This window comes from Chinchilla lanigera, unplaced genomic scaffold (assembly GCF_000276665.1).
Source record: "Chinchilla lanigera isolate Chin_1 unplaced genomic scaffold, ChiLan1.0 scaffold00041, whole genome shotgun sequence".
NCBI lineage: Eukaryota > Metazoa > Chordata > Mammalia > Rodentia > Chinchillidae > Chinchilla > Chinchilla lanigera.
In genome coordinates, this window is record NW_004955442.1 from 12,969,556 (window position 1) to 12,987,157 (window position 17,602).

Consider the following 17,602-nt stretch of genomic DNA (forward strand, 5'->3'; position numbering starts at 1 on the left):
CAATGCCCAGAGATAGTAAGGACGGAGTGGTGGATACTGGCTGCTCTCTGCTGGGATGAAAAGGATTCTGGTTCTCCGGGATTCCGATGACAAAAAAGGATGCAAAAAGCCAATGCACTAAGACCTAGAAGGTCAACTTTAAGGAGGGTGGCTCAGGTTGGAGATACAACAGCAGAGGCCTGAGAGGGGTTGCAGCTGAGGGCCAATTTCCAAGAGTGGGCTCACCCACTCTGAAACTACTATTGCCCTGCTTTGTCCTAACGCTACATGTCCATCTACCTTTCTCCCTTTCCTCAATCCCGAAGGACTCAGGGACCTACAGATAGTCCCCATCTCCCCCCAGTTCTGGGGATTGAACCTAGGGCCTTCACACTGAATCTTATCCTCAGTCCCTTTTAATTTTTTATTTTGGGGCAGGGTCTTGCTAAGTCACTCACTCAGGTTGGGCTCAAACTTGCAATCCTCCTACCTCAGCCTCCCAGAGTATAGGGATCACAGTGTCTGCCCCCACTGTTCTGTTGTTTGGTGTTTTTTGCCCTTTTCCATTTATCACCTCACACCCCAGCCCTAACTCAGAGGTACAAAGCCATTTGGAAATAAGTGTCTCAGAAGCCATGTGCAGATAGAAACTAAACCCAGGCCTGGAAGCAGCACCTAATTCTGCAACTGTTGCAGAGCAACGTTCCCTCCTGAGAGGTTTCAGCACATCAGTAAGGGTGTCTCTAGCCAGAAAATCCACCTTCCTCTTTGAACATCTCTTTCTAGACTTCCTTCCCAGGACAAGGTGTGAGTGAGACTTGGTGGACTTCTCCAGAGTAGATCTAGACTTGCCTAGAATTGTGCCCAGGCTTCTTCTCACACCCTGCTTACAGCCCCAGGCTTAGCAGTGCCTGTCCACACTGTATGTTCAGAACAGGCAGGCAATACTTTGCTGATGAAATACAAAAAAGAATCTCAAGGACACAGAATGCCACTATTGAGCTTCCTTTCCCCATCAGTTCTTTCCCAATCTCTTTTCCACTCAGCAGAGTGAACAACTTATACTTCTCCCTGCTCAGCTCGGAACACTGGGATGGGATGGGCGTGAACAGGATGTTAGATCCTCCAGCTGTGCTAGGAATCAGGGCTGTGCTAGGAGCCCAGACTAAACTACAGTAAGCAAAAATTTTAATTAAAAAAAAAAAATGCAAAGACTCTAAAAACAATGGAAAAAAGAAAAACGTAACAAAGGGTACAGGATGTATGGGCTCCTAGGGAGCTCATACATATTTCTCAACATGGGTTCTCAGAAGAAGTGAACTAGTTTCTAGAGCATTCGCTCCCATTAGCACACAGTCTCACAGCAAGCACCTTGCCCTAGGAACAGGACAATATGGGTGAGCACTGTTGTTGCCCAGGATCCACCTGGATGAAACCAGCCACCTCTCTCGTCACCCACAGCTGCATGACCTCTTTCAAAGAAGAAATGACCACAGTTTAGGTTTTAAATATCTTTTGCAGAAGACAATCTTATTTACATTGATACAGAATCATTTTACATACTTAAGTCAGACACTAATGTAATTTTTAATTTTGTAAATTATAAAGAAAAACAAAAAGGAAACTACTAAGAAATGTTCTTCATTAACCTGTCTTACACTAGCAAGGACTGTGAGCCACATGGAAACTGCAATGTGCTACTGGCAGAGGCAGGGGACAGGGCATTTGCCCTGGCTGCATGGTGGGGAACCTTTCCTGGCTTGGACTGCTTTCCTCTCTTGAACACACATTTACACTGGAGAAGACTATGATTCTCAGCACTGAGTAATTTAGATCTTGGTTTTTTTGTTTGTTTGTTTGTTTTGTTTTTCTGTTTTTCTTCCGGTACCAGGAATCGAACTCACGACCTTGCACTTGCCAGGCAGGCGTTTTTGCTGCTGAGCTAAATCCCCAGCCCCCAGCACTGAGTAATTTAAACATGCTTTGGAAAATAGATGTTAACAGTGTAGGCGGTAAAAGCCAAGATGCTGGCTGGCACAGCTTCGAGTTCCTGCGGACGGCCCCATGGCTGTAGCTCAGAAGTGCAGGAGCTCCACCACACTCAGCTAGAGTGACAGAATTCAAAAGTCAGGGCTGGCTGCCATCGGCGTGGGGTGGAAGGGACTGTGTGTCTTCCAGGGACCCTGTGGGCCTTTGGGTGCCTGCCTCCCCAGGCCCCAGCACATACTTTCCAGCTGCTTGGTACCTTAGGGAATTAAAAACAAACTCCAAGAAGAGGCCTGGGTAGAGCCTGTTGGGGGAAGACAGCTCTGGTGAGGTGTATAACCCCGTTCCTGATGAAGACGACCCGTCAGGGAGGACTCATTTCAGCACCTCCTAGAGGTCTGCTGAGAAGAAAATGAATCACTTCACACCTTGGTGCAGTTTAAGGCTTCATTTTAAGCTGAAAGCATGGCCTTTAATTCTTTAAGCTCTCCACATTTGATTCCAAACTACAGTTTTAGTGCTATAAGAAGTGTCCAGCTGTCTTACCCTGCCTGAGTCAGAAGAGGTGCATCACCTATCCACGAACAGGGAACTTTCACCAGTCCTTGGGCGCTACATTCACTGCCCAGGGGCTGTCCACTGTGACCTTTTTGTGCAGAGATGTGCTGTCATGTTTTGCTGTTTCCTGGTGGTTGAGAGGACTCTGCAGCGGGGTTCAGTGCTGCTGCTCCTGTCTCTGAGGCCTGGCCATATGGAAGGATTGTTGCTCCCAGCCTAGTTTCCAGTGGATCGTTTTCCTGAGCCAAGGAGACAAACAGTTATGTTTCACATCCCAGTATCCCTGGAGAGTGGCTGTGCCGAGACAGGGTCAAGAGCCCCAACATCAGGGACAAGCACAAACAACAGAACACCACAGTGCACAAGCACTACCCTGCAGCAGCCCCCAGGTTTGCAGTGCTACCCTGCCCAAGCAGGGTGGGAAGCTACAAAGCAGGCGAAGGGTGGAGGAGATCTGAGTTCTAGGCCTGGGTCTGCCACAGTTTTCCCTCTGTGACTGTAGGCAAGGTGGTCCCACCACTTTGGAACTGAAAGCCCCTAGGAACTGGTATAAGGAGGGCTATAAGGCAGGAAGGAGTCTGAACCGAGTTCTAACCCCGCATCCTGGCCCAGCATCGTACTGCTGACAGCCCCACACTCTGTTTCGAAGGGCTGAAAAGACGCCAGATTTACCACAGCTTTGACTGGCACCTCTTCCAACTCCTAGGGGGGTGGTGGGTATGATGTTGGTTAAAGTGAAAAAAAAAACAGGATTAGTTCATATAGGGAGACAAAGAGAAGAAGCCTCACAGGTTTTCCTACCTCGGCTGGGATATCAGGAGGTAAACATTTTCTTAAGTTTGGAAAGGAATCCCTCGTCCTCCCCAGCCTCAGGCCTAGCCTTGCTTCCTGTGGAGCTATCCATGGTCCTGCCACCTGGGCACAAACAGCAGAAAGAACCAGGGTCAACGGCACACACCTCCACATCACATTCCCGCCCCGACCTACTCATGCCAGGCAGCCCACAGCCTAACCACTCAAGGAGCAACCAAGCGCCACCTTAAGAAGAGAAGGAGCCACTCCCAAGCTGGCAAAGGCTGCCTCACTTGTCAGACCGAAGCAACTGGGCCACTCAGAGTCTTATGGTGTCCCAGTTGCTTAAGTCATGGAACCACAGTGAGGAAACAAAACAGACAAACAATGACCAGCTGTCTCTAATCTAAACAAGAGTCACAAACAGAGCTCTGTGCTACATCCCTTCTAGGTAAGCCACATGGTGTACAAACATCGGCTCATCTAATCCTTAGCTTATCTTACTGGTAAATTTCACAAATGGGGAAAAAACAATGGCAACACAGAGAAGTTAGGTGATTTACCTGAGGTCCCAGAGCCAGCAAACAGGAGAACTGAGTTCAAAGCCGGGCTCTTAACCACTATGCTACTGGGTATAAGATAAAATGCACACCAAGATAAGACCCCATCTTTAGGCCCACTATACAGATCTGTACTGTGCGTGTATACACATGGCATGCCCAAGACAGCCAGTGAGGGACCCAGGGCCATGCAGAACCCTCAGATACATGCACTTCATCTCAGGTGTCACAACACTAGCTGGGACTCTTATTTCCCTAATCAATTTCCCCCACATCTGGCCCCTAAACCTAACTACTCCAGATAACGGCGGCTATAGGTCCAAGGCTGAGACTAGAAGAATTCTACTACACAGATGTCTTAATGATTTGTCAATCACAAGTACTGAGGGCCAAAAAACACCACCCCTCCAATAGGGTCTTGCAATGTAGTTCAGGCTGACCTTGAACTATATAGCCCAGGCTGGACTGGAACCTGCAGCAATCTTTCTGCTTCAGTCTCCCAAGTGCTGGGATTACAGGCGTGCACCACCATGCCCAGCTCTTGCTATGTAGTTTTTAAGGCTGGTCCTGAACTCACTATGTAGCCCAGGTGGCCTAAAACTCATGGTGATCCTCCTGCCTTAGCCTCCCAAGTGCTGGGATTACAGGCATACACTGCCGTGCCCAGCCAGGGCATGTTTTTCCTGTGCCAAGACACATACTTTGCACAGTGCACAACACAATGTAAACAGCTCAGTCTGAGTCAGATGAAGACTTCAAGAGCAAGGGGCCCAAAGCTCAGGGCGACAGGCAGAGAGAGTAGGGAAACAGCTCACTTGCTGACCTGGCACACTCACAGAGCTCAGCTGTGTCCTCAGAGAAGGACTTGCTGAATGAGACCTAGACAGTCACTAACACAGCTGGGCCATATTCAAGCTCCAGGGCTCCATAGATGAGGACCAGGCCCTCCACAGTATACTACAGCCCCCATGAGCAGCACCCTCCCTCAGGTCTTCACATCCTCTTTTCTTACAAAAAGGACTCTTCTACCAGGCATGGCGGGGCACACCTGTAATCCCAGCACTCCGGAGGCTGAGGCAGGAGGATTGTTCCAAGTTCAAGATCAGCCTGGGCTACAAAGTGAGCTCAAGGCCAGCCTGAATTGCACAGGGAGACCCTTTCTCAAAAAGACAAAAAAAAAAGGACTCTCTTAACAAGTCTACAAACCACATATTTAAATCACTTGTGGGCCTCCTAAGACAAGGGACAGCATGAGTTTTGAATTTTGTTGTGTCGCTAGTAAACAGATGACAAATCACGTAGTATGTTGGAGTGCATCACACCATCAATCATCACTGGTAGGGCTTCTAATATATGCCAGACACCATGCCACAGGCTTTACCCATCTGAATTCATTTCATCACACAGAAACCCTATAAGGTAGTACTGCTATTATCTTAAGTTTACAGATGAAGAAACTGAGGTTCAGAGAGATGAAGTCATTTGCTTAAAGCTTTACAGCTAATAATAACAGAGCCAGAACATGAATCATCTGACATCAGAACCCAAATTCCTAACTAGTCCAAGTGGGGCACAAAAACACTTAGCAACTCCTGTCTCCCTCCTTCCTTAACTCTGCTGTTCTTGTCACCCAAAGGAGAAGCTAGAGGTGAACAACCAGTTCTGTAGAATAACTAGTCTCACTTCTTCATTGGTTCAGAAAATACTAAAAAAGTGGTGTGGTACCGCAGTTATAATTTTAGCACTCTAGGAGGCTGAGACAAGAGAATCCCAAGTTTAAGACCAGCTTGTGTAAATTAGCTACCTAGCAAGGCCCATTCAGAAGAAGAAAAAAGAATGCCAGATGTGTGTCACACACCTATAATCCCAGCACTCAGGAGGCTGAGGCAGGAGGACCACTGCAAGTTCAAAGCCAGCCTGAATTACACAGCAGACCCTGTCTCAAAACAAAACAAAACATTTTTAAGAAGGTGAAAGAAAAAGGAGGAGGAGGGTGAGAAAGAATAACAAAAAGAACAAAAGAGGAAAGTGTATGCTCCCAACCATTAAAATAAGTGCCATTCAGTGATTGGTTGGGAGACAGACAGGATTTGTTGGGTTCAGTCCAGAATGCTCACCATTACACCCAGACAGGATTTGTAATGGGTGCTTTTTCAGAGGTCTCTGACCCCTTGTCCAGAACAGAACTTAGGTGAAATTCCACCAAAAGTGGTTGCTGCTGCTGGGATTCCCACTCCTGCCTTTGCCTCCAAACTCCACGACCAAAGCCTCCGCTTCACTGGAAAACCTACCCCCAGCTTTGAACACCTGCTATGAATTACCACATGCTATTCTAAGGCTATTCCAGTTTACAGAACTTGATCTATGAACCTAACAAGAACAAAAACGATTCAAGAAGCAAAAAACTTGCAGCTTGAGCCAATGACCTCCTGGGCACAGCCTGTCCCTACCTATAAGGTCCCAATCAAGAGTCCCTCACCTCCCACAAGATGAGGAACTGCACTGGCAGGTGCCATGGCCAAAGCTCCAGCCAGCAGGTACGCTGATACCAAATCACCAACACTCAACTGCACTTCTCCAACAAAGCATGGCATGTGACCTCAGGTAACATTTCTTCACTGTAGGATAAATTCAAGGTTAATTTGCTCTAAAAGGCAGATGAGTCCTCTGACGGGGTTTTTATGCTGTGGTTACTGTGTACCAGACACTGCAATCCTGCCAAAATGTTCAGGGCCAGAAACGCACAAATCTCTCTAGCTTGTGTCCTCCTTCAGTTGTTACAAGGAACTCATGGTGGAAAGTGCCCAAGGTCACGAGGCAAGTGGCAGAACCAAGGCTAGAACTCAGAACACCAGCTCTGAGACACACAGAGCTGCATGGCAGGAAGCACCTCAGCATTTTTCTCAGCACACAGACGCATGCATAGAAAGGGAAAGAAGCTTTCACTGGGGGCCGCTGCTCCATGCCAGCTGTTCCTGCCCTGCCCCCCAGCTCCATTCTTTCAACAGTACTCCTTGGGACTTCATCAAGACCACCAAGTAGGAACCCCAACACGCTTCTCCAAACTGTCCATCTTCCAAGAGACTTACAGGCCCCACTGTGCAGCCACAACACCTCCCATTCCCTTACCTGTGCTCGTGTGGGTGACACCGTTCACTGTTCCCTCCACATCAGTCTCATCCTCAGCATAGCTCAGGATAAGGCTCTGCTGCCGGCTTGTCAGTCTCCTGCGGACCGAGCACAGGTTACGCTGAGCGCTTCCTCTGGGCAGCTCTTCCACAGACAAGCATGCTGCAGCCAAGATCTTCAGTGTGGGGGAAAGGGGGACCCCAACCAAGAAGGGGCACATACTACATTAATAACCTGAGGTCACCCCCTCAAGTTCCTGTAAAGAAGAGCTCCCAGCCTGGCACAGTGGTGCACACTTGTAATACCGGAACTTTGGGAGGCTAAGGTAGGAGGATCACAGTTTGGAGCCCAGCCTGGGCAGGCAACATAGTGACACAGACTTTTCTGTCTCAAAATAAAAAATGAGAAGGGCTGGGAAAGCTGGGTGTGATGGCGCATGCCTGTAATCCTAGCACTCAGGAGGCTGAGACAGGGGAATCACCAAGAGTTTGAGGACAGCTTTGGTTACATAGTATGTTCAAGGCCAGCCTGAACTACACAGTGAGACCCCGTCTCAAAGCAACCAAATAAAGGGCTGGGAATGTAGCTCAGTGTGAATGCCCTGGGTTCAATCCCCAGTACTGGGGGTGGTTAGGGTGGAGGGGAAAATAAGAACTTCTAAAATACCCCGAGTTGGTTGAGTACTGGGATTATAGGTCTGCGCCACCACGCCTGGTGCCCCAAGTTGTTCAAACAACCATTACTATGCTATATTAGATACAGTTTGCAGGAGATAGGGGATCATAAAGGCCTGTGAAGCAGGTAAAAATTATCTAATCTCCAAAAAAGAGTTAAGTGCTAGAAACTAGCCTCCAAAGAGAAGCCAGACATATACCCTGACAGGGTACCTACAGCACTTTGCCCACAGGACAGCACAAGCAAGTCTGGCATGGTGGCATGTGCCTGTAATTCCAGCACTCAGGAGGCTGAGGCAGGAGGATTGCCATGAGGTTGAGTCCAGCCTGGGTTACACAGTGAGTTCAAGGTCAACCTGAACTATATACAGCAAGACACTGTCTCACAAAAAAAAGAAAAGAAGAAAGAAAAAAAAAAAAGAAAGCAAGAGCTCAGCATCTCTGATTTGTCTGTGGACAGGGTTGGGACACATCCCATTTCATGGGAGAAAGGACCCACCCAAGCAAAGAGCTCACAGGCACCTTAACTGTTGGGTGCAGAGTCTGCAGATGAAAGGCTTCATGGGCACCTGCTTTGGTAGATGAGTGTGTGCAGGGTTTGGAGCCTTCGCAGAACTTACTTTGGAACTCTTATCTTGACATGAATGTAGTGGTCGCCATAGCCATAGCTGTTAATCCGGGGAATGCCTTTCCCAGTCAAGCGAATCTTCTGGTCTGTTTGAGTTCCAGGTGGAATCTATAGAGAAAGGAAAGTGGTGATGTTCTCTGGTCCTCACTGTCCAAAAGCAAACCTTTTCACTATGTATAACAGTCTTGTTTTTCTCCCAGCACTGAGGATTGAGCCCAGGGTTGAACATTCTAGGCTCCACTATTGAGCTACATCCCCAGTCCCAAAAAAGAATCTTGAAGGAGCTTCTTGAAAGGGACTTATACTCAGGCATCTGTAGCATGCCCCACAGCAACCACATGGAAACTGGCTGAGCTGCAGTCTGCTCAGAGCAGAGTCTCTGAATAGGTCTTGGTTAAGAGTTGTGATACCAAGGCCTAGGAAGTGAGGGGAGAAAACATGAGATTCTGGGCCTGGTGGCACACATCTGTAATGCTAGCACTTGTGAGGCTCAGGCAGAAAGATCACCATGTGTTCAAGCCCAGCCTGGGCCACATCATAGTGAGTTCAAGGCTAGCCTGAACTGCACAGTGAGACCCTGTCTTCAGGAAAAAACAAAAACAAAAACAAAAACAAAAACCGAGAGAGACTTAGGAGCAGAGGCAGGACAATACGCTCCCAGTGTCCACTTCCATGGGTAGAGGCCACCCCAAAGTCCCCAGCACACAGAAGCTGTAGAAGGCCCTGAGCCAAATACAAACAGTGGTGGACCTGGACATGGGAGTACAGGTATGGTGGACACAGGAGGATGTCCACTGTAGCTGCTACTAAAATGAGTGGTGACCAAGGGATGAGACACAGCCTCAGAGGTATCTGCTCTCGTAGCCAGGTGAGCAAAGAGCACGTACTACAGTGTTGCAGCTTGTGTCATGCATGCACCTAGTCTCCAGGCCTGCTGACCTGTGGAGGAGGGGATGGCAAAGAAGAACTCACTCCAGCGATCACACAGCAAGTCCTGAGCTGTGACCCTCACCCAAGAACAGCCCAAGAACAGGCCCCAGTGCCTGGCTCCAAGCCGCTTCTCCTCTCGGAATTCCTGACATGATGGATGCTCACAGGTTTCAGGCCATGTCAGCCGTTGTCCATTTCAGAGAAAAGAGCCACGTACGAGACTGGCAAATAAGTTCCACGCTCTCTTACCGTCAAATTGATTGTCTCGTACAGGCCCTGAGCTCTGGCTGTGCCTCCAAGAAGAGCCTGAGCTATAGAAATGAAGAGGTCGGAGTGGATGTCTGCGCCGTCCCTCCGGAACACAGGGCTTTTCTGCACCTGAGGTCAAACACAAGATCAACATGACCACCAGAGAAGTCCTCCTCAGGCTGGACATGAGCTGCGTGGCTCATGAGGCCTAGGGTTAGAGCCTGACACTCTTTACCACCTTCAAGGCTTAAAGCACAGCATTGGAAGACTTGCACTTGTAATGGGAGCCAGCACCCCACAGTCGGGAGGGCCTCAGCCTCCACAGCCACACGCCCAATGGGAACAGCTCTAGATTCCTTCAGCCTCCACACCATTCAATTGAAAAAGGAGTCTGGAGCGATGGTACACGACTGTATCTAAGTAGTCAGGAGGCTAACGCACAAAGACTGATGTGAGTTCGGGGCCAGTCTGGGCTACATAGTGAGTTAAAAACCACCCTAAACTACAGAGTGAGACCCTGACTCAAAAAACAAAATACACCTAGGGTGGTGTGGTACATGCCTGTAATCCCAGCACTCAGGAAGCTGAGGCAGGACAATTGCCAAGAGTTCGAGGCCAGCCTAGATTACATGGTGAGTTCAAGGTCGTTTTGAATTGAATAGCAAAGTCCTGTCTCAAAAAAAATCCAACAAATTATTAAGGGAAATAAGAATAAAAACTGGCTGTTTGAACATTTTTTAAAATTTTACTTCATTAGAAAGAATGCAGAAACATAGACTAATGTATCTTCAAAGGTGAACATGATTTATCTTCAGATGACTATTCAATGCAAGCTGCCTTCCAAACTAACTGGCAGAGACTGGTGAGGTGGTGCACGCCTGTCATCCCAGCACTCTGGAGGTTGAGACAGGAGGATCACCATGAGTTTGAGGCCAGCCTGGGGTAACATAATGAGTTCAAAGCCAGCCTAGACTGCATATCGAGACCTTGTCTCAAAAAACAACAACAAAAACAAACAAAAAAAGAAACAAAACTGAATGGCAACACTGGAATTTCTTTCCTTTTTTATCTTTTTTTTTTGTCTTTTTGAGACAGGGTCTTGCTATGCAGTACAGGCTGGCCTTGAGCTCACTTTGTAGCCCAGGCTATTCTCAAACTCACAATGACCCTCCTGCCTCAGCCTCCGGAGTGCTGGGATTACAGGCGTGCGCCACCACACCCAGCTTATTTTTTGAGATGGTCTTACTAAACAATATAGTATACACTTGCAATTCGGCTGCAACCAGAATCATGGAATAAATTTTGCACTGAAATCATGGAAAGAATTAAGTTTGTGAAGCAAGGTACCACTGTATTATCCAGGCTGGCCCTGAACACCTGAGCTCAAGCAATCCTCCTGGCTCAGCCTTGGTAGTAGCTAGAATGATAGACAATTGGATACTAGGCCCAACTTTTGCCTTTATTTAAAATTATGAAGCACTGTAGAAAAAAAAATTGAAACTAAACAGCAAATACAATGTACCCTCACCAAGTAGTTTAGGGAATAAAAGAGCATAAATGCAAACTCCTTTGATGCTCCTTAGTTAACTGCTACCCTGAACTTGGTATTTATTATTCTTTCTTTCTTTGTTTTTGCCAGGATGTCACTATGTAGTGCAGGCTGGCCTCGAACTCACAGCAATCCTCCTGCCTCAGCCTTCTGAGTGCTGAGATTATAGGTATGTACCATCAAGCCTGGCTTATTCCTACAGGTGTAACTTTACTTCTGCTGTGTATTTCCACGTTCCTAAATAACACAAATTCCATCTCATGGGCTTAAAAATATGTAGATGGCCTCCTATGCTCTGCAACCTCTAAAACCTGCTTTCTTTGGTGTGTCATTAACAACTGAGGCATCTCTTGTTCATACATATGGCGCAGGTTCTTTTTTTGGGGGGTTGTCTGTTATTTTGATTTTATGAGATAGGGGTCTCCCTGTGTAGTTCAGGCTGGCCTTGAACGCACAGTGATCCTTGTACCGTAGCCTCCCCAGAGTACTGGGATCACTGGCATGGTTGCTTGCCCCACCAGGTTCTTTCTTCTTTCTCTGTCTTTCTACCTTTCTTTCTTTTGAGACTGGGTCTCACTGTGTAGCTCAGACCGGCCTCAAACTCACAGTAATCCTCTTGCCTCAGCCTCCCAAGTGCTGGGATTATAGATGAGCACCACTGGGCCCAGCTAGGTTATTTCTTCTTGATGGCCCTGAAGTACTCTGTGACACAGCAGTTAGCTAAGCCATGCTCATGCTTCCTTTTTTTTTTTTTTTTTTTGTGTGTGTGTGTGTGTGTGTGTTTAAGACAGGTCTTGCTATGTAGTTCAAGCTGGCCTCAAACTCATGGCAATCTTCCTGCCTCAGCCTCCTAAGTGCCAAGATTACAGTAGTGCACCATCATGTCCAGTCATTCTCTTAATCAAAAACACCAGGTAAAGTCAGGCGTGGTGGTACATACCTGTAATCCAAGCACTAAAGGAGGCTGAGGCAGGGGCTTTGCAAGTTTGAGTCCTGCTAGGGCAACCTAAATTGAGATCCTGTCTCAAAATAAAATAAAAATATAAAATAAAGAAGGGAAGTGTATCTGCAAAGCTCCTACCTCATGCCAACCAGAACCTCAACAGCTCCTACTCCAAGCGAGCAGGGAGCTGACAGAAGCTGTGGAGGCAGGCACCTACCCTGAATGTGATGAAAATTTCTCGTTTTCCCACAGGCATCCTCACAGTCTGTCCATCTTCCACTCCTAGAAGAACCAAAGTTCCAAACACAGCAGTTACGGTGGGACCTCCCAAAGAACTCTCCACCTGAGACCCACTAACCAGCCACAGACTTCTTTGCTCACTGTAATGCTGGCCTTGGTGCCTGAAGAGAGTGGACAAAAGAGGCGAAACCAGGGGGCAGGAACTGCTCTCTCACCAAGCAGGAGCACAGCGATACATTGTAATGATAACTGGCACAAAGATAAAGATTCAAGAAGATTCTTGCTCCTTCCCCTGTCCAGGGCTGTAAGGACTCAACCTGAGCTTCTACCAACAGCCACACTCACAGGAAAGGGTAGCCTTGGTGCTCCTGAAGACACAGGAGACCCGGGAGCCCACCTGCAGGCACGGGGATCATCACTCGCTTCTTCTGCTTGGCTTGTCCTGTTCCTCTGCAGATCACACATGGATTCGTGATGATAGAGCCACGGCCAGCACATCTCCGACACGTGGAACGCATCACAAAAGGGCCCGTGTTAATGGTTTCCTGATGGTAAAGAGAAGAAAAATGTAAGTATGTAGGTAAAGGGACATTCCAGGAAAATGTTTCACTAAAGGCTTGTGTCTTGTATGCATGTGTATGCACGTATCTCAAAGCCAACAGGAGGCTGGGTGTGGTGGTACACGCCTGTAATCCCAGCACTCAGGAGGCTGAGGCAGGAAGATTGGTGTGAGTTTGAGGCCTGGGCTACACAGTGAGTTCAAGACCAGTCTGAATTACATAGTGAGACCCTGTCTCAAAAAAACAAAAAACGGGGCTGGGGATTTAGCTCAGCGGCAAAAGCGCCTGCCTGGCAAGCGCAAGGTCGTGAGTTCGGTTCCTGGTACCGGAGAAAAAACCAAAACCAAAACAAACAAACAAAAAAAAAACAAAGTGCAAGGTCGTGAGTTCGGTTCCTGGTACCGGAGAAAAACCAAAAACCAAAAAAAAAAAAAAAAAAAAAAAAAAAACAAACAAACAAAAAAAAACAAGGCTGGTGATATAGCTCAGTGGCACAGTGCCTGCCTGGCAAGTGTGAGGTCTTGAGTTCGATTCCTGGTAACAAACAAACAAAACAAAACAATAAAAGCCAACAGGAGCAGGAGCTCACACCACTAAAAATACATCGGCTTCTCACTTTCAGACCACCATGCTGCTGACAGGAGAAGAAATATGACACACCACCTTAAAACTCCAAGAGCTGATTTCCCTCCTTGTTACAAAAGTGATAGTTGGGAAAACGTAGGAAAGTAAAGAAAAAAGTGACAGGTGGATACAATCCCTCCTCTCCCCACCCAGAGCTATTATGCCGGTCACTGAGCCTGTGACTCCAAGGCTGAAGTCTGCATCCTGGCTCCTAACCCCCAAGGGTCCTAACTCTGCTCCTCCTGAGCAGTTCAGGGTACCAAGTGTCACTAGTGTTCAAAAGGTCTGAGGGAGTCTTCAGGGGGACTTGCTGAAAGCAGATGTGAGAAAGAAGACACTCACCAGGGGGCCAATCGTACAGGGACTGCGTTCAAACTGACAGTGTAAACAGAGCTCACATGCACCCGCCCACTCACCCTCCTCCAGGAAATAGTTTCGCCCTTATTGTCCACATCAAGCCTCCCCTCACACTCCACCCTCCAGGAGCCCCCCCCCCTCCCAGAGTTGCTGGATCCTTATGATTTGTACCACGCACATCAACCCTCTTTGATATATAGAAACTGGTTATGCTTTTATTTAACTTCTTCAGATTTGGGGAGGGGCAATAAGGACATTATCAGACGCATGCTTGATGTAGCAGGTCAAAGAAAATAGAGATAGATAAAGAAAACGTTATTCATTTCTCCTTCACCCTGACTTCATGGCAACCAACGCTTTTTGTTTGTTTTGGTGCTGGGGACTGGACCCAAGGCCTCACACATTTGCTACCACTGAGCTCTATCCACGCACAACCCTTTTCGTGTGTGTGTGTGTGTGTGTGTGTGTGTGTGTGTGTATGTGTGTGTGTTGTACTGAGGACTGAACTCAGTCTTCACACGGAGCTATAACCCCAGTGTTCCTTTTAACTTTTTATTTTATTAGGATCTCACTAATTCACTAAATTGCTCAGGCTGAGCTCAAACTTGTAATCCTTCTTCCCAGCCTCCCAGAGTGCTGGGAGTACAGCCGTATACCACCATGCCCAGCTCGGAGTATTCTTTCTACAACTGTCTCTCCATTAAGGTAAAAATTTTGTGGAGAATTTACATTTATGTATCATTCTGGAATTGTATTTTATTCTGTCTTTCTGCCTGGCCCCTTCCCCCCAGCCCGGTGCTGGGAATTGAACCGAGGGCTTTGCACATGCTAAACACATACTCTACCACTAAGCTGCATCCCTATCACTGAGAATGCCAAGTAATGAATGCCTGTAAATTGGAGTACTAGCTACACAGTATGAGTTAACAATTCTGAAGCTCCTTTAGAGTGTTATTGGGTTGAGCAAATGAGCAAATACATCAAGGACAATGAGACCCAGATTTTTCTTTGTTAGAAAAAAATTATAAATGTGCAACAATCACGCTGAACTCATGGTTTGTGTTTCCCCAGAAAGGAATCTCTGGCAAATTTGTTTTTGTTTTTTTTTTTTTTTTGCTTTTCTCCGGTACCAGGAACCGAACTCACGACCTCGCGCTTGCCAGGCAGACGATTTGCCGCTGAGCTAAATCCCCAGCCCCATGGTTTGTGATATGTATGTATGTACATATGGGAATACATAGATTTGTAAAGAGATATAGCTATATGCATGTATATCTATGTATGTGCACACACGTTTTTTTTTCCTGGCTCAGTCTGCTGAAGGGTTTACTAGGAGTGATGTAACAGGAGCAATGAGGACTCTAGAGCTCTTGGTTTCATGCTCCATTAGGTACTAGCAGGAACCAGGGCACTGTGGTAATGGCTGATTCCAAGACAACAGCAGATCAGGTATAAGTAAGTTTAACCTAGAACACCTTTTTGAGATGGAAAATAAGGAATTACTGAAAGTATGACCAAACTTTTTTTGGTACTGGGAATCGAACTCAGGACCTTGTGCTTGCCAGGCAGGCGCTTGTGCTGCTGAGCTATATCCCTGACCCCGAATGAACCATTTTAAAAGGACAGAGACAAGGCATGAGGGTGCACCCCTATAATCCCAGCATTTGGGAGGCTGAGGCAAGAGGATTCCCTCAAGTGTGAGGCCATCCTGGGCTACATAGTGAGTTCAAGCCCACCCTGAACTACATAGCGAGACCCTATCTCAAAAAAGAAGCCCCCCAAACCAATCAATCCATCAATAATAAAAATACACAGGAGGTAGCTACAAGTACTTCCACAGGCAAATCCAAGTCCAGAAGGACTTCCTCAGGGACAATTTGACCATCAAAGTAACCATGCAGGTTGTAACACAGTGAATAAAATAAGAATCCCAAAATTCAGGGCTGGGGATTTAGCTCAGCAGCACAGCACCTGCCTGGCAAGCGCAAGGTTGTGAGTTCGATGCCTGGTATTGGAAAACGTCCCCCCGCCAAAAAAAGAATCCCAAAATTCACACTGATATAAACTAATAAATAGAAAAGAGGACTTCCTTTAAATAGAATGCCAACTGCTGGGCATGGTGGCACATGCCTGTAATCCCAGCATTCAAGAGGCTGAGAGCAGGAGGATTTCTGTGAGTTCAAGGCCAGTCTGGGTTACATAATGAGTTTAAGGCCAGCATGAAACATACAGTGAGACCATGTCTCCCTCCAAAACCCCCAAATAAATAAATTTAAAAATAGAAATAAATATATAGAATGCCAACTAATAACACAGACAGGATACTAAAATCAGAAAATCACCATTTTGCAATTATCATGGTAATCAGTGATTTAAGTGAGAAAGATCAATAGATGCAAAAACTAGTGGGTAAAAGTCTGAGGAACAGGACATTTATACAGTCTCAGGATACGTCACCAGAATTTATTAATTTCAAGGAAAAAATATAACCTTATAGTAAAAAGCCTGAAAACTAGTTTAACAAATAAGCTGGGCTCAGTGGCACATGTCTATAATCCCAGCACTCAGGAGGCTGAGGAAGAAGGATTGCTGCAAGTTTGAGGCCAGCCTGGGCTACATAGTGAGTTCAAGATCACCCTACACTACATGGTGAGACCCTGTTTCAAAAAACCAAAACAAGCTGGGCATGGTGGTGCACGCCTGTAATCCCAGCACTTGGGAGGCTGAGGTAGGAGGATCATTGTGAGTTCAAGACCAGCCTAGGCTACCAGGTTAACTCTAGGGCAGCCTAAACTGCATGGAGAGGCCCTGTCTCAAAAAGATAAAACAAAACAAAACACCCCCAAACAAACAACCCCCCCAAATCCAAATAATCATGATCACTGTAAAGGTGTCAATAATGAGACAAACAGACATCTTATGGCTCCTCATATGCCCCACTAAAAAGAACACATCTCCTCTGTGATAGTTTTGTATTCATTTTTCTCTGTGTGATGTTTCCGCCAAAACCAGTCTCAATTCTATGAATTCAAATCAAGGAACATTCCATTCAATGGCCTCCAATCTTCAAAACTTATAAGGCCATAAAAGAAAAGGACTAAGTAATGGTTCCAGATTAAAAAGAGACTAGCTGGGCGTGGTAGCACACTTCCATAACTCTAACACTCCGGGAAGCTAAGACAGGTGGACTGCAAGTTCAGTCCAGCCTGGAGTGAGACCCTATCTCAAAATAAAAAAATAAGGGCTGAGAATGTAGCCCAGTATAAAGGCTCTGGGCCAGGCACAGTGGTGCACACCTATAATCCCAGCACTTTGGAGGCTGAGACAGGAGGACTGTTCCAAGTTTGAGACCAGCCTAGGCTACAAAGTAAGCTCAAGGCCAGCCTGAACTGCACAGTGAGACCCTGTCTCAAAAAGACTAAATAAATAAACAAACTTACACACACACACACACACACACACACACACACACAGGCACCCAAAAAAGGAATAAAGAGGACCAGGGATATAGCTCAGTAGCACAAGTACCTGGCTGGCAAGCACAAAGTCCTAAGTTCAACTCTCGGTAACCCCCCCCCGCACCCCCAAAAAAGGAATAAAGATATGACAGCCACAGCCAGACTCTAAACACTCAGATCACTAGGAGTTCAAGGCGAGCTTGGGCTATGTGGTTAAGTTCACAGTCAGTCTAGAATACATTTCAAGGCCCTACCTCATAAAAAAACAAAAAAAGAAATGACAATTGAAAAACCTTGAAAATACCAATGATGATATTGTATCTATGTAAAATTTCCTTATTTTGAGAACGGCACTGTGATTACACAAAATAATATTCACGTTCTTA

The 17,602-nt window shown here is 46.7% G+C and overlaps 1 protein-coding gene across 2 annotated transcripts in view; it reads right to left on the reverse strand.

Moving 5' to 3' along the window:
- Positions 1–1,475: 1,475 nt before the first annotated feature.
- Positions 1,476–17,602, reverse strand: part of Dnaja3 (DnaJ (Hsp40) homolog, subfamily A, member 3) — a 31,575-nt gene continuing 15,448 nt past the window's right edge. The window contains exons 6-12 of one of the 2 annotated variants that reach the window (XM_005391293.2): positions 12,615–12,762; positions 12,195–12,259; positions 9,486–9,614; positions 8,299–8,414; positions 7,005–7,102; positions 3,325–3,438; positions 1,476–2,762 (exon numbers count right to left, since the gene is read on the reverse strand). In XM_005391293.2, the coding sequence (XP_005391350.1) occupies positions 3,338–3,438; positions 7,005–7,102; positions 8,299–8,414; positions 9,486–9,614; positions 12,195–12,259; positions 12,615–12,762 (657 nt within the window). In that variant the 3' untranslated portion in view covers positions 1,476–2,762; positions 3,325–3,337. The remainder of the gene's footprint in view (positions 2,763–3,324; positions 3,439–7,004; positions 7,103–8,298; positions 8,415–9,485; positions 9,615–12,194; positions 12,260–12,614; positions 12,763–17,602) is intronic. The other variant, XM_005391294.2, reaches the window with a different exon arrangement.